Source organism: Triplophysa dalaica, chromosome 7 (genome assembly GCF_015846415.1).
Source record: "Triplophysa dalaica isolate WHDGS20190420 chromosome 7, ASM1584641v1, whole genome shotgun sequence".
In the NCBI taxonomy this organism is placed as follows: Eukaryota; Metazoa; Chordata; class Actinopteri; order Cypriniformes; family Nemacheilidae; genus Triplophysa; species Triplophysa dalaica.
In genome coordinates this window covers 23,008,628-23,023,974 of record NC_079548.1, presented here as the reverse complement: position 1 = coordinate 23,023,974, position 15,347 = coordinate 23,008,628, and the positions used below count along the sequence as shown (strand labels likewise).

The 15,347-nt window shown below is 39.2% G+C and overlaps 2 protein-coding genes and 1 pseudogene across 2 annotated transcripts; 2 read left to right on the top strand and 1 right to left on the bottom strand.

Annotated features, from left to right (window-relative positions):
- Positions 1 to 6,732, top strand: LOC130426341 (C-factor-like; annotated as a pseudogene).
- Positions 6,733 to 8,248: 1,516 nt separating this feature from the next.
- On the top strand, positions 8,249 to 10,866 carry LOC130426984 (C-factor-like). Its single transcript, XM_056754021.1, has 6 exons — positions 8,249 to 8,448; positions 8,518 to 8,572; positions 8,675 to 8,862; positions 8,942 to 9,100; positions 9,178 to 9,288; positions 10,576 to 10,866. The coding sequence occupies exons 1-6, from the start codon at positions 8,302 to 8,304 to the stop codon at positions 10,687 to 10,689; spliced, it is 774 nt and encodes a 257-aa protein (XP_056609999.1). The 5' UTR covers positions 8,249 to 8,301; the 3' UTR covers positions 10,690 to 10,866.
- Positions 10,186 to 14,455, bottom strand: trim35-12 (tripartite motif containing 35-12). The gene is made up of 6 exons (XM_056754020.1): positions 13,700 to 14,455; positions 13,013 to 13,108; positions 12,698 to 12,928; positions 12,599 to 12,621; positions 12,408 to 12,526; positions 10,186 to 11,847 (listed from the first exon to the last, which is right to left on the bottom strand). The coding sequence occupies exons 1-6, from the start codon at positions 14,225 to 14,227 to the stop codon at positions 11,288 to 11,290; spliced, it is 1,557 nt and encodes a 518-aa protein (XP_056609998.1). The 5' UTR covers positions 14,228 to 14,455; the 3' UTR covers positions 10,186 to 11,287.
- Positions 14,456 to 15,347: the final 892 nt, after the last annotated feature.

The following is a 15,347-nucleotide window of genomic DNA, read 5'->3' as shown; positions in this document are numbered from 1 at the left end:
ATGGCAGCAGTGAAAGCATGCAGTGTTCTGATCACAGGGGCAAACCGAGGTTTGGGTTTAGAAATGGTCAAACAACTCTCGGAGGTCACCTGTCCAAAGCGGCAGATTTTTGCTTGCTGCCGTGACCCTGATGGACCAAAATCTGAGGTGAGTTTTAAATTCTGATGCCAGAAAGCATGATGAATGCTTGTTTACAGTGTTCAAGTAAGTACACCTTGATTCATAAGCACTTTATCTTCATATAGTATACATGGAAAAAATATCAAATAAATTAATATTGACACCTAAGGAAAGCACAACTGCAGCATTCAAGTCTTGAAGTAATTCGGTTTTGTTTTCCTCTCATTCAGAAACTCAGAGAACTAGCTGAAAAGCATCACGGCATTATCACCATTGTGCGTCTTGGTAAATTTGATTATTATCTTTTCGATTAAAAGTACTTGTTATATTTGGTACGTGTCATTCAGTTGATTTTACAGCAGCGGTCGCACAAAACCTTGCTTGTGCTGTCAGCATCTTCTTCACCTGAAGAGATATTGCGCTTTTCCACTGCATAGTACTGCATGGTACGGTGCGGTACAGCTCACTTTTGGGAGGTTTTCCACTGGGTTCAGTAGTACCTGATACTTTTTTGGGCACCACCTCGGTAAAGGTTCCAAGCGTACTGTACCAATACCAAAATGTGACGTGTTTACACACTGATCCCTTATTGGGCAGAGAGAATCATTACCAGCGTCATTGGATTTGCAACACATAAATATGCGTTTTAATCCTTTATATTGGGATTTAGTTTTATGTGTTGTGACAATAAAAAAGAGATTGAGACCCTTAACGTAATTCTAAATGCTACTTTAGCTTAACCTCGTGCGCCATCGAGTAAACCAAATGATCATTGTTGCTCTTTTCTGTAAGATTTCCCGAACTCTCTGGTATTTTAGCGGTATTTTGTTTTACTGCCAACGGCCATTCACAGACTAAATATAATTATAAAATATTATTTGACCACTGTACTTATTGATTACTATCAGGGTGTAAAGAGATTTCCAACCAACATGACAAAAGATGTTTCTGGACAGTACCACCACCATGCCTATAACGTGCTAATATTCTTGTCGTTGGTCAATGGTGTTTAGGCTACAATTATTCAATAGCCAACAGAGAAAGCTTGCTTTGTAATCGTATCTAAATGATCATGCTTAACTACATCATTTATTTAATACGGTGGAGAAAACCTTACCTAAAATAAAATACACACAGAGAAACGAGGTGGGGAAGTCCGGATGATTTCGTCAGTACAGCCCGTTTATTTCATGGCTTGTTTCTCTTAAATTTGCATGTTCAACGACCTTCTTCCATGGGGAATAATACCATATTTCTTGCCATTACTGACACACGTTTTTGAAGGAATTGTCATCTCCGTTTGACTCATTGGTGTTGTGTTTCCACTGTTTTTCTGACTGCTGCCAGCATGTAACACATCGTATAGATTTTAAACAGGTCTAATAAGGATGAAACATGGCAGCAGTGAAAGCATGCAGTGATCACAGGGGCCAACCAAGGTTTGAGTTTAGAAATGGTCAAGCAACTTTTGGAGGTCCCTTGTCCAAAGCGGCAGATATTCGCCAGCTGACGTGATCCTGATAAGTCTGAGGTGAGTTATCAGCAGCTTAAACAACAGCACAAAACATTCAAGAGCACCGTTAAATTTCATCCCGAAATCAAATTTGTGTGATTCATTAATACTCATCCACTTGACATTAAACATGTCACGGCGTCTTCGGAGCACAAATGAAGACATTTTGGTGACATCCGAGAGATTTCCAGGCCTCCCCATAGACATCATGGTTATTGTTGTTGTCAAGGTTCAGGTTCACGAGAGCATTTCGACGCATGCGCATTCGGTTGGGCAAAAAATATCGAAAAAATCAGACATTTTGCGAAAATCAGCTTATCGGTACTTCTCAATATGCCTCCTCGTTTCCTCGCTCCTCTGTCCTCCATTCTATGACCCAGAAACTGATCGAGCTGAGCCATCTTTAAGGACACCTTAATTCTCAAATCGCACCGGGAGGAGGTGAGGATTAAAGAGAGAGGAGGCTTTCTGAGAATATATGAGCGAGGATACACAGGTGTTTCCTTTGCGGAAGTGTTAAACCTGACGCCCGTATAAATTCTCCTCCCCCTGCACAAAGTCACATCTTTAGATCACATTCAAACATGCAGAAAATGCAGTACTCGAACTGAACCAAGTCTTATGGGGGTCCCCACCATAAGACTTTCTTTGGTGGGCATGTGGGTTAGACACAATTTATACAAAATACATAATATATTTGATCATAATATGCACAATTATATACTATTTATTAAAAACAGGCTTGCCTAAAAGAACAGGCTTCTTTTAATGTATTTTGGATCAAATCAATGCAGGCTTGGTGAACAGAAATGACTTTTGACTAGTAGTGTACATCAAACAGAATAATTGTAGCATTATTAACCAATGTAGTTTTTACTGTTTCCTAAAAACAATTGGATGATTGACACTTTATGATAATAATGTTTGTTCCAAAAGAAAGTATTAATTGTGATAAGAATGGCTGGCAGTCTGTGTGTTAGTGTTGTGGGGATTTTTCAGTGATTTCAGTGCAGTTTACAGTTACTTCCGGTAGTTGGCGGCAATTGACTGTTATGAGTGAGTCTGTCAGTCAGCGAACTATTCGATCATTTAAGTCCAAAAGTCTGCTTTATTAAGGAACGAACTATTGCTACCAATTTGTCAATCATACATATTTCAAGAGTGAATCCCGCATTGATATGCCGATGTAATTCCTGAAACTTTGCAGCGTGTATGTGACCGTTGGTTTTAGCAGCATGTCAAACAAGTTTTGTCAAACAAAAGCCCCGACATGGAATTGATAAATATAATGGAAAGATATAAAGAGAGAGAAAATTACCCCTCAAAAATGTAGAAACTTCCTCTTCCTGACTGCGAGTGGAGGTTTATTATTCTCCATTTTTTTGCTGAAGTCAGCTTCACCGGAGTGATGCCAATCAAGCAGTCATGTGAACAATGTCCTGCGCTTAGCGGTCTTTAGACGTGGGGCGGGGCGTTTAACATTTAAAGAGACATGACAACTAGCCTATAAACAAACTTTATATAAATTATTGTAAATAATTAATTAATTCATATCACGTTTGTCATTATCATATTTTCTCAAATAAAGGATCCCCCTCAGTCTTTTTTTTACTTCTTATGGGGCTCCCTAATACCTTATGGGGGTCCCGGATCCCCCCAGCCCCCCTTCAATTCGAGTATGCACAAATGCGATAATTAATCATAATATTATTATAAATGTAGACCTATTTTAGACAGTAGTTTATATTCATATAGTTAATATATTAATATAGATCATAGTTATGTATTATATACATTTGACATACCTTATATACATTTCTGAGCACTTTAAAGCATGTTTTTAACTAATTTTACCACAGCGGTGATTATAAAGTATGTATTTAACTGTGTTGTATATTTTCAATGCGCAATGTATTTTCAATGTGCATCATTTATTGACGACGCTTTGAAGTGACGCAAGAGAGAGCAAGGATATTCCTTTACTCATCTTTTAATTCCTCCGTCAGAGGAAGTGAGGATGCACAAAGAATTATTGAAATATTGAGTAGGGTGCTTCTTCTCGTAAACACAGAGTTGCGCTTCCGGGTTGTGAGTCAGAACGCCGCTCGTGAACGAGCACCGCAGACTGACAATACAGAGGAGAATATGTTGATTTTTATTAAATATTTGGCACAAAGTATTCTCGTTGCTTCAAAAACAATCAACTAAGCCACTGTGAGCGGATGGACCAATTTAAAGATGTCTTTAGAACTTTTATGGACCTTGATAACAACTATAGCCTATGTCTATGGCCTGGACATCTCTTCGATGTCACTTAAATGTCTTTATTTGTGCTCCGAAAATGCCGGGAGGTTAAAACAATCACTATTGAACGTCATGTGAGAAAAAAATAACACAATTTTGATTTTGGGATAAACTAACCTTTTTAATCATGCATACGTCCTCTTTTCAAAGGCATTGAGGGCACTGGTGAAACAACATCCAAATGTGCTCACTATTACACGTCGTGATAAATGTGCACGTGTCTTATTTTAAATTTGGACATTTTCAGTTTCACTGATTATAAAACACAAATGGCATGAAACTCCACCACTGATTTATCCATTATTATTAGACATTTCTGATCCATGAAGCGTTCAAGAATCTGCCAAGAAAGCGGCTTGAATCTGCTGGTGAATAATGCGGCTGTGTGTGCATATGGAACTCTGATGACCTTCCCTGTCCAGAAAATGAATTACACCTTCAACACCAATGTGATAGGAACTTTATCAGTCATTAGGGTAACTACATTTATTTATTTAGGAGATGATTTTATTCAGCCACTAACAAATGAACTAAGCCAAGCCATGACTACCAAGCCATGCATGAGATGATAAAAGCACTGGATACACTCTTAAAAATGCTGGGTTCTTTTAACACAGTATTAGGTAAAATATGGACAAATCAAGCCTTGGATTAAATTAATTTAGAATTAACTTTCTGCATAAAAACTTCTGTCATCATTCACTCACCCTCAAATTGTTCCAAATCTGTATGCATTTATTTGTTCTGATGAACACAAAAGAAGACATTTTGGAGAATGTAGGACAGCAAACAGTTCTGGGGCACTTTTGACTAACAATGTCATTTTTATTACCGTGATAGTCAATGGGGTCCAAGAACTTTTTGGTTTTCAAGCATTCGGCCAAATATCTGGAACTTGAGGGCAGAATTTTTATTTTTGGTTGAACTGTCCCTTTAACACAGTGGTCACCAACCCTCTTCCTGGAGATCTACCTTCCTGCAGACTGTAGCTCCAACCCTGCTTCAGCACACCTGTCTGTAATTATTAAGTAAACCTGAACGCCTTGATTAGATAGTTCAGGTGTGTTTGATTGGGGTTAGAGCTAAAATCTTGCGGACGGTAGATCTCCAGGAGCAGGGTTGGTGACCACTGCTTTAACAGATTAGGCAATTTAGCATCTTTGGTTGAAACTACCAAGCATTGTTTTACTTTATTTTATGTTTCCTGGCACTTTGGAAAACAAAAATGAATAAGGGATTTGATTTAAAAAGACCAAATAGTCCTCAAAAGTCCAATTTCACTCCTGACAGCCAGGAATGGGATTTTTTTAATATTATATTATAATATTGAATTGAAAAAAATTATCGCACACATTAAATTAAAATTCCCTTAAAACATGAGTTATTAAAGAACAATATTAATTGCATAAAAATATATATTGATTTCACTGAAAATGTTTGTGTACATAAAAAGTCAGTATCTCACCCAACCAGTGTTGAGTAAGTTACTCTGAAAAAGTAATGAATTACTAGTTACTAATTACATATTCGATAATGTAATTAGATTACTGTACAAATTAATCTCTTCAAAAAGTATTTAATTACTTATTACTAATTACTTCCTATATTCTTCATCAACCTTGATTAGTTAAGTGATTCAAGGACGGACATAAAACGGCTTATTAAAGTAATTCAAATAAATAATATAAAACTACATAAAGTAGTATTATTAATTAGATTCTGAGAATTATACATTAAAGCACAGATTTTAAAGTTAGACTTTGAATTTGGATGTCAATTCCACTTCTACACAAACACATATTACAGAAAGTATTTAGTTTAATTACATCAGATGTAACTGTAATTAAATTACAGAAAAAATAAGAGTAATCCCTTGCTTTACTTTTTCAAGGGAAAAGTAATTGAATTACAGTAATTTATTACTTATTACACCCAACACTGCACCAACCATGGGTTAAAAGAACCAAGCGTTTTTTTATCATTCATTAAAAGTATTCATATTCACATGCATATATTCTCACAAAAACATTTGCATCTTACAAACCATCTGCAAATAAGTAATTAGAATGAAGCCTAGCCTTTACCTTCAAATAATGATGATTTTCTTTCTCAACCCATACCACATTTCTCTCACAAACTCCTGTACCTGTAACAGTGTCATGTAGTTATTTTCTTTTCTTTCGAGGAGGAGTTTCTACCATATCTACGAACTGCAGCCAAAGCCAGTGACACATCAGGGATGTCGTGTGATAAAGCCGCCGTCATCAACATCTCCTCTCAAGGAGGATCTATGAGCACCATGCCAGCATTATACCAGCAATTTCCACTCTTTCCTTACTGCGTGAGCAAGGTACACAAACGTCCTGCTTAGTCACCCAATATCCTGCATCCCCAGTCAAACAGAAATGAACCAGAGTTTTGTTTTTCTATCAGGCCGGTCTAAACATGCTGACCTTACTAGCAGCTCAAGAATTAAAAGCAGATGAGATCCTGTGCATGGCCCTTCATCCGGGATGGGTAAAGACTGACATGGGAGGGGGAAATGTGAGTTCATCAGGGCAAATCTCATGACACGGTGATCAAAACACGTTTTTGTTCTTCCCGCACCAATGCAGAAAACATGTCAGTTTGACAAGCATGTTTATGAAAACATTTGAATTTTTCAATCTTTCTCCCATCAGGCACCTATTGAGATAAGAGACAGTGTTGCAGGAATGCTTCAGGTCATGAGCGGTCTTACCGAGAATAAAAACGGTGGATTCATGGACTATGATGGACAAACTATGATGTGGTAAAGCAGTTCAAAAGCTCTTCCAGTCCAGATCCAGATGTCCATATAAGGTCAAAATCCTCATTGACTCTTAATGGCAACTGACATTTATTACAGAAATTACAGTGCTTAATAAAAAAACAGTTGCGACAGCTTCAGTTCTATTTCTTTTTTAATGGCACTGCTTTGATATTTATATTGGATGCATTCCAAGATATTCAATCTATTCACTGACAGCAGTTATGACCAATTTTAATGTTTCACCCTACAAGTCATTTAAAACTGTTGTCCTTATCAGTCACATGCTTTATTGGTTAATAATTACAGTTCTAGTTATCATAAATGTCATTTAGAAAAACAACAGTACGTAAGTCTCAAGTAGAACAGCTCATTTGAGGTAACGCAAAAGCACCGCCCTGACGTCCCATAATGCTTTACATAAACACACGTGTGTGTGTGTGTAAATATACACACTCACCTAAAGGATTATTAGGAACACTATACTAATACTGTGTTTGACCCCCTTTCGCCTTCAGAACTGCCTTAATTCTTTGTGGCATTGAATCAACAAGGTGCTGAAAGCATTCTTTAGAAATGTTGGCCATATTGATAGGACAGCATCTTGCAGTTGATGGAGATTTGTGGGATGCACGAAGCTGCCGTTCCACCACATCCCAAAGATGCTCTAATGGGTTGAGATCTGGTGACTGTGGGGGCCATTTTAGTACAGTCAACTCATGTTCAAGAAACCCATTTGAAATGATATGAGCTTTGTGACATGGTGCATTATCCTGCTGGAAGTAGCCATCAGAGGATGGGTACATGGTGGTCATAAAGGGATGGACATGGTCAGAAACAATGCTCAGGTAGGCCGTGGCATTTAAACGATGCCCAATTGGTACTAAGGGCCTAAAGTGTGCCAAGAAAACATCCCCCACACCATTACACCACCACCATAATTGCATTAATGACAAATTGAACAGGTGTCCCTAATAATCCTTTAGGTGAGTGTATATATTTATATATATATGTGTGTATCTCAGATTTTAACATAATCTGAAAGATGAATAAATAAGATTTCAATTGATGTATGAGTAAGAATAGGACAATATCTTGCTGAGATACAACAACCCTTTAAAACTCTAAAACAAAAAAATCTAAATATTGAGAAAAGTGCCTTTGAAGTTGTTGATCAGAGGCACTGTGACTCACAAAAATAAAGTTTTAAATATTTCAGGTTGGAAATTAACAAAATATCTTAATGAAACATGATCTTTACTTAATATCCTAATGATTTTTGGCATAAAAGAAAAATCTATAATTATGACCCATTCAGTGTATTTTTGTCTTTTACTAAAAATGTTCCCGTGCTACTTAAGACTGGTTTTGTGATCCAGGGTCACAATGTCCACTGATAATAAACAATATAGCAGGTGCTAATCAGTATTTACATTAGTTGTTAGCTTTATGCCTAGTCACCATGATGTAGGTCATTGTCCTGCTATCAACCAACCAATCAATCATTATAAAATATGACACAACACACCAGCTCAAAGCAGTCCTGAGAGACAGTGTGGCTGATAAACTTGAACTAATGAACATGGCCGCAGTAAAGGGATGTAGTGCTCTGGTCACAGGAGCCAACCGTGGATTGGGTTTGGAAATGGTCAAGCAACTCGTTGAGGCCCATTGCTCTATAGTCTTTGCTGGATGCCGTGACCCAGACGGGGCGAATTCTGAGGTGAGAAGAGGTTTAGAGGCTTAAACCGTTTGAGAAAGCTAGATTTTATTATTCACTTCTTTTATTTAGGCACTGAGAGAACTGGCAAAGAAACATCCTGGTGTTGTGACTCTTGTGCGCCTTGGTAAGTATGATATTTCACTGTTTTTTAATACGTACGAATAGACGTTGTAGAGTTTTGAACCTTGTCAACTCGTAATAGAAATGACTTTTTTGTGACTGTTAGATGTCGCTGATCCATCCAGTATCAAAGAGTCTGTGAAGAAAGTGTCATCTTTACTGGGGAATAGCGGCTTGAATCTGCTGGTGAACAATGCAGCCGTGCTGCAACAGAAAACCATGCTGAACGCCACAGTGGAGGAGATGCAGGACACCTTTAACACCAATGTGATCGGACCTTTTTTAGTCACCAGGGTAAAGAGAAACTCTTGTGCAAATCCAAAACAAAACTCTCTTCTGCACAGTAAAAAAACCCTGTGATTTCTTTTATCAGGAGTTTCTGCCTCGCCTGCGTTCAGCAGCTAAAGCAAGCGATAAACCCGGCATGTCATGTGATAAAGCCGCTATAATCAACATCTCGTCCGACACAGCCTCCTTGAGTCTCGTACACGTGGAGAAAGCATTTCCTCTCTTCCCTTACAGCATCAGCAAGGTACACACAGACCTTCACTTTTGGTGTTATTTCTTTGTATTTTGAGCGTCACATATTCATGATTGATGTTTTCTCAGGCAGCTCTCAACATGTTAACAGCTCATACGGCTATGGAATTAAAGGAAGATGAAATCCTCTGTGTTTCCATTCATCCAGGATGGGTGAAGACTGACATGGGGGGAGATAGGGTAAATCAAAAGTGTCTTAAATATCTCAAAACCTTTATGAATATGATAGGCGACATTATTGAGTCCCTCAGTTTTACCAGAAATGAGACTGAAATTAATATATATATATATATATATTATAGTATTGTTACTGTTTAGTGTCAGCGAAAACATAAAATCTAAGGCTAGGGTTGTTAAAGGAATAATCACGATTAATCGCATCCAGAATTAAAGTTGTGTTTACATAATGCATGTCTGTTTCCTGTGCGTATACATTTTGTAAATATAAACACATACATGTATATATATTCAAGAAAAATATAAAAATCAATAAAATGTTTATATATCATTTAAATGCACAGTTTTTGATTTACAGCGACCACTAGCGTTTTATAGATTTAAAACAAATCGCTCAGTCTAAACACGACGGTGGCCACCACAGTACAAAAAGTGGTCGTTCTCATGTTCGTCATGCGGCCATTAGAAAGACTGTAGAAAGAGCGATGTCATATTTATAACATCAAAAAAAAGGTCTGTGGACTTTATGTATAAAAAGAAGGATAAAAGTCAGGCAGGAGCTAGGACCTGCACTTATATTGTGAAGTGTTTCCAGCAGAGACGCGTTAGGACCCTCTGTACTAAGGCTTTTAGCAGAGATACTCATAGATATCTATAGAGATACTTTCCATCGGAGGGACGTTTGAGAGAAAGATCGTCTAAAATCAAAATTGCTTTGATTTGGATCAGTATGTGAGTAACATACTAACATACCAAGATATGTTGTTGTGGTAATATTAACTATGTGACGGAGCAGTTTTGAGCGTCATTGTTTATCTGGAACCGCTTTAATATTGTACTCGTCTAGATACTAAAACGGAGTACGTTACGTTAAGAGAGTAAAACGCGCTCTCTCTACAATGATGAATAAACTCACTTTTAATCCACGGCTCACATATACGTTCCGAACCGCAATGTAATCCTTACATTCTTGAGAGTTTCCTTCGTTTTCTGTACAATGAAAACACTGATAAAACTCTGTTATGACACGAGGTTGAATACATTATAAAATTGTCCATTTTGGGGTGAACTGTCCCTTTTATTTATTATAACATTTACATACTTGCATTCCCTTTTATAATTATTTTCATATCAAACAACAATCGGAAGATCTCATGCAATATTAACAGGAATCCTCTAGGAGTCACAGAAGAGATTTGGCTCACAACATATCAGAACAAAAACAGGCTGCAACCAAAACAGATTATTTGTACTGTCACACGGCATCACATTGTGTTTATTGTCCACCAGGCACCTCTTACGCCAAGAGACAGTGTGGCGGGGCTTCTGCATGTCGTGAGCAGCCTTACAGAGAAGGAACATGGTGGATTTATGGACCACACTGGAAAAACGATGCCCTGGTAAAACCAAAAGAACGCAGAAGACTAGCACATCTGGAAGCGCACTTCTTCACCTGTTTTCACCCATGCAGTTGAATGTAAAAGTTCAAACACAAAAGTTTTATGGCCATACAATAGAAGTCAATGGGGGACAATGTTCTTCAAGTCTTCTGTAGAATAAAACACTGAACAAACTATACAACACTATTGTGTCTTTCTTTCAGAGGGCAGAAATGTATGATTCACTGCTTCACTACGTTCTTACGATTCTGATTAGACATTTTCTAACATATTGGTTTCTCGTGACCTGATTTTCTAAAATGGATGAGCTGGGCTGAATAGTGAAGAAATTCATGAAAGGTTCTTCAGTAATGTTTAAAAAAGCATCTCTAGGTCCAATGATGTTGGATGAGAGAAGGACCGGTGTGTTCACAGCTGTGATTCATTCTAATGAAGACTACTTTGAGAAAGCTTAAATAGAAAATAAAGAAACAAAATTTGTTGTCGACTACGTGATGACAATACTTACATATATGATATATCAAAGTTGTAAAGTAATTGTAAAGAATGCGTAGACTGGTTGACTGAAGTACAAATACACCAACATAGCTTGCATATAACTTTCACCAGGTGGCGCTGTTCCACACTGCCACTCTCACAGGGCAGATCTTCAGAGGGCCTGGATTGTTGCCGTTGATATTTGCCCCCGGGCAGAAAAAAGGAAACATCTTCTCAGTGAAATGGGCCTTAAATGTGTATATGACCGCCATGCCCGCCGAGTCGAAGAAGCTGACCTCTCCGGCATCGTAGTCGATCTTTACTCGAACCCGCTCCAGGTGGCCCTTCACCGTGAGGGGCGTGTGTGGGGCGGTCATGGCCACGTACTTCCCATCTGACAGCGCGATGGTCCAGAATCCCCCTTCTGGACAGCCGCCAATTTTGCCCTTCCTGGCTATGGATGATTTGACCACACCTATGACCCAGTCATTGTTCTGACTCACGTCCACCTCCCAGGAATGACATCCTGAGGTGAAACTCTTTGATCCCAGCACGAACACAAAGTGGTCGAAGCGCTCGGGATTGTCAGGCAGCTGTAGCATCGTCCCTGTGTTAGAGACACTTGTTAAGGTCTTGCTGAGAGACAAACAGGGGTACGCCGTGTTGGGGTCCAACGTCACTAGAGCTAAATTATGGGGAAAGATGCCGGGTGAGACCATTTGAATTCATGAGCTGAAAGAGTTCTTGGGGTCGATTCACATTTCGCCTCTTTTCCGCGCCAGTTCGTTATTTTAAATGTAGACATTTAATTGGGAGTGATGCGGTCATGACGCATGGAGATGGAAATATTTCAACTTTTAAGAGGGCCACGTGCGCACAGCGGGTCATTTGACAAGAGAATGGTTTCAGATGCGAAATGTGAATCGGCCCTCATGCTGGGTTCACACCGAACACGAATTAAGCGATTTGAGTAAATTACATATAAAGTCAATGCAAAGACGCCTATAGATGTGAACTCCCGGCGGCCAAGCAAATGATGCGAATCGGGCGGCACGATTTAGTTATATATATTTTGCGCGAGTGACTCAAGTTTACGAGATTAACGAGCGATTGTGTCATTCGCATCGCCTGCCGCGAGTTCGGGTCTATTCTTGTCAACTTTGGATGTAATTTACTTGGGCAAACGGCTTAATTCGTGTTTGGTGTGAACCCAGCATTACAGTATCGTATGAATTTGACACTCACTGTGTTCCCCCAAGCTCTGCATTTTCTCCCAAACTTTGAACTTCAGAGAGCTGATGTGCTCTGCCACGTCGATCAGAGACTCCTCGACAATTTCTGGTTCTTTAAACGTCAACTGAGCTCTGTAATGAAAGCCAGTTTAGTTTTCCGTCAAACAACTATTGATAAAAAAATTGATTTAAGTCTACACTTACCTCTTCTTGACATTCTTGTAGTTCTGTGGAAAACCGTGAGAATGGTTACTTCAGTCTGTATGGAGAAAATCAGTTGACAATCCAAACACAGACGCTTACCTGCAGGAAGACGCTGTTTTCGCTAGCAATCTCGTTTTCAATAGCTGCGACCGTTTGAGAAAACGTGAGTATATCACTAGCGATGCTTTCAGTTTTCTTCTTCATGGTCTGTTTCTTTAGCTCCTCTTCTTTAGCCAGAAGAGCGATTCGCGCGACCTCCTCTTTGAGAAGAAACTGCCGGAGCTCCTCAAACTCCTCATGAATCTGTTTCTCCGTCTGTTGTCTTTGGTTCTGTCATGTACAGGAGCACACAGATCAGATGCTGGTTGATGTTGATTGTTAGCGTGTCATGTTTGTCTTGTATTTTGAGGTTACCTTGATGTGAACAGTAGTGTCATCACATTCCTGTTTGGCTTCATAAAGGCGTCGAAGATTTTTCTTGAGAGGGGCAACGATCTGTCGCATTTCCTCCTAGAGATGACACAAGGTGTTAAATGGCATAACAGTTAATAATTAACACATCCTTACTGAGAGTTTACTGAACTTAATGCAGGTTTTTACAATTGAATTCATCTGCAAAAACAGATAACAAAAAATTCTCACAAATCATGTTTTTTTTATTGCGTATTCCAAGTGATATCAATTAAACTGCAGTTTTGCAGTCGAGGTCCAAACAACAGCGGTATCTAGTGGTGAGGTTGTGAATTGCAACCAAAGGCTCACTCTGCCGCTCACCCCACCCTTTCGAAGCACTACGGTGGCTGACACAGAACTTAGATGTCGTCATTTTTTTGCTCCTTTGCCGCAGATGACGTATTTACGAAACGCTCTGTAGAGCAGTTTGTCCATTAAGGGCTACTGTAGAAACAACGTGGCACAATCCATTTGAAATGTTTTTCTCTATTTTTGCAAATAAACTCTTCAAATGTTGTACAAATAAACCCCCCAGACATCACGTTTGGCCATTTATGTACATGAGAAGATCAGAATTCTAGAGTGGGTTTACTAAAGGAACACTTTGTAAAATTTAACTTAAACTTGAACTACCCAGGATGGCATTACCTTGAGATCATTCGCCGCCTCTTCCAAAGGACACACGCTGTGACCTTGATGTTTCTTTGAGGTTTGACAAACGCAGCAGAGGACCTCTTCATCAAACTGACAGAAGAGTTTGAGTCCCTCCCCGTGAGAAGCACAAAGAGCCTCCGGTTTGGATGTACCATTGACCGAGTCAGAATGGGCACCTGTGGGCACAGCCTGCGCCTGTAAGATGGCATCGCACACGTTCTTCAAAGCCAGACTCACTGTGGGTTCGCTCATAGAACATTTCCTCCTGCAAACAGGACATTCCCGCTTTGTTGACTTCTTGTTCCAGAATCGCTGAAGGCAGAGACGACAGAAGCTGTGGCTGCACTTCAGGACCACGGGGTCGGTGAAGATCTCACAGCAGACTGGACAAGAGAGCTCATCCTCTAAAGCCGACTTGGAGTAAGAAGACAGAGCCCTCTCACGCACAGCCGGGTTGACTTTGGAGCTTGGAATGGTGTTGGCTCGTCCAGGTTGAGAAGAAGCTCTCGGTCGCAAAGGCATGACTGACGGTGTGTAGTCCTCTGGGTTTTGAAACGAGAACGTCCAACAAGCCTATGTTGAATCTGTTGTTAATTCCCAATATTGTGTTGTCCGGTGTTTAAGCTAGATCACAAGACTCTGGGAAGCAGGCTGGTCCTGGCAATAATTACCTTTTATAAAGCTGTGACCGTCCTAAACTAAAACCACAAGCAGAGAATTCTGAGAAGTCTGAGTTTGACCACACCTCACGCTTTCGAGCGTTTTTATGGCTTTGTAATATTTGGTCTTGGGCCATTACTGGATCAACTGGTGCTTGAGGGGAAAACAAGCTTTGTCATTGATCCGTGACATGTTTGGTGTAAGCAGTTGTGTTTTGGATACTCGGGTGGTGTGAGGGGTTGCAATAAAACATGTGTTTCTTCAACAAAGCTTCACTTTCAAAGGTTCCCATATCAGACTTTATTGTTCCACAAAGTACCCTTAACATCCACAGAACCTTTTTGTTACACAAAATTTTCTTTATAGGAGAAAAGGGTTATACAAAATTAAGAAATCAATGGTTCTTCTTGAGTCATTTTTGGCTCTATGATGACCTTTAGAAAATAAAACACAGCAAACTCTCACAAAAGGTAATGTTCGTCTAGACATGCATCATACGATTTTGTTCTTAAATGTCATTATCTCAAGACTGTTGTATAGTGTTTAGTAAACTTGATAGAAATGACATTTCAAACATTTTTAAACATTTCAGACTACTACTTGCCTAACATGGCTAGCTTTTTGGGCAGGCTTTAAATTAGCAATGGGGATATTTTAGCGCCATCTAGTGGTGAGGTTGTGAATTGCAACCAACAGCTCACTCCACCCCTTCTGAAACACTATGACAGGTCTCACAGGACTAAACTTTTTCCCATTTTCGCTTGTTTACTGAAAGAGATCATTTATTTATGAAACACGCTCTGTTGATGAGTTTGTCTGTTTAGGGCTACTGCAAAAACAACATGACAAATTCCATGCAAGGGGACCCGCGTTGTATTAAGATTGAAATAGCTCATTCTGAGGTAATAAAACATTATGTAAGGTCTTTATACACCTCTGATGACCTAGTAGTTATTTATATTATATAGCATTTTTGTCAATG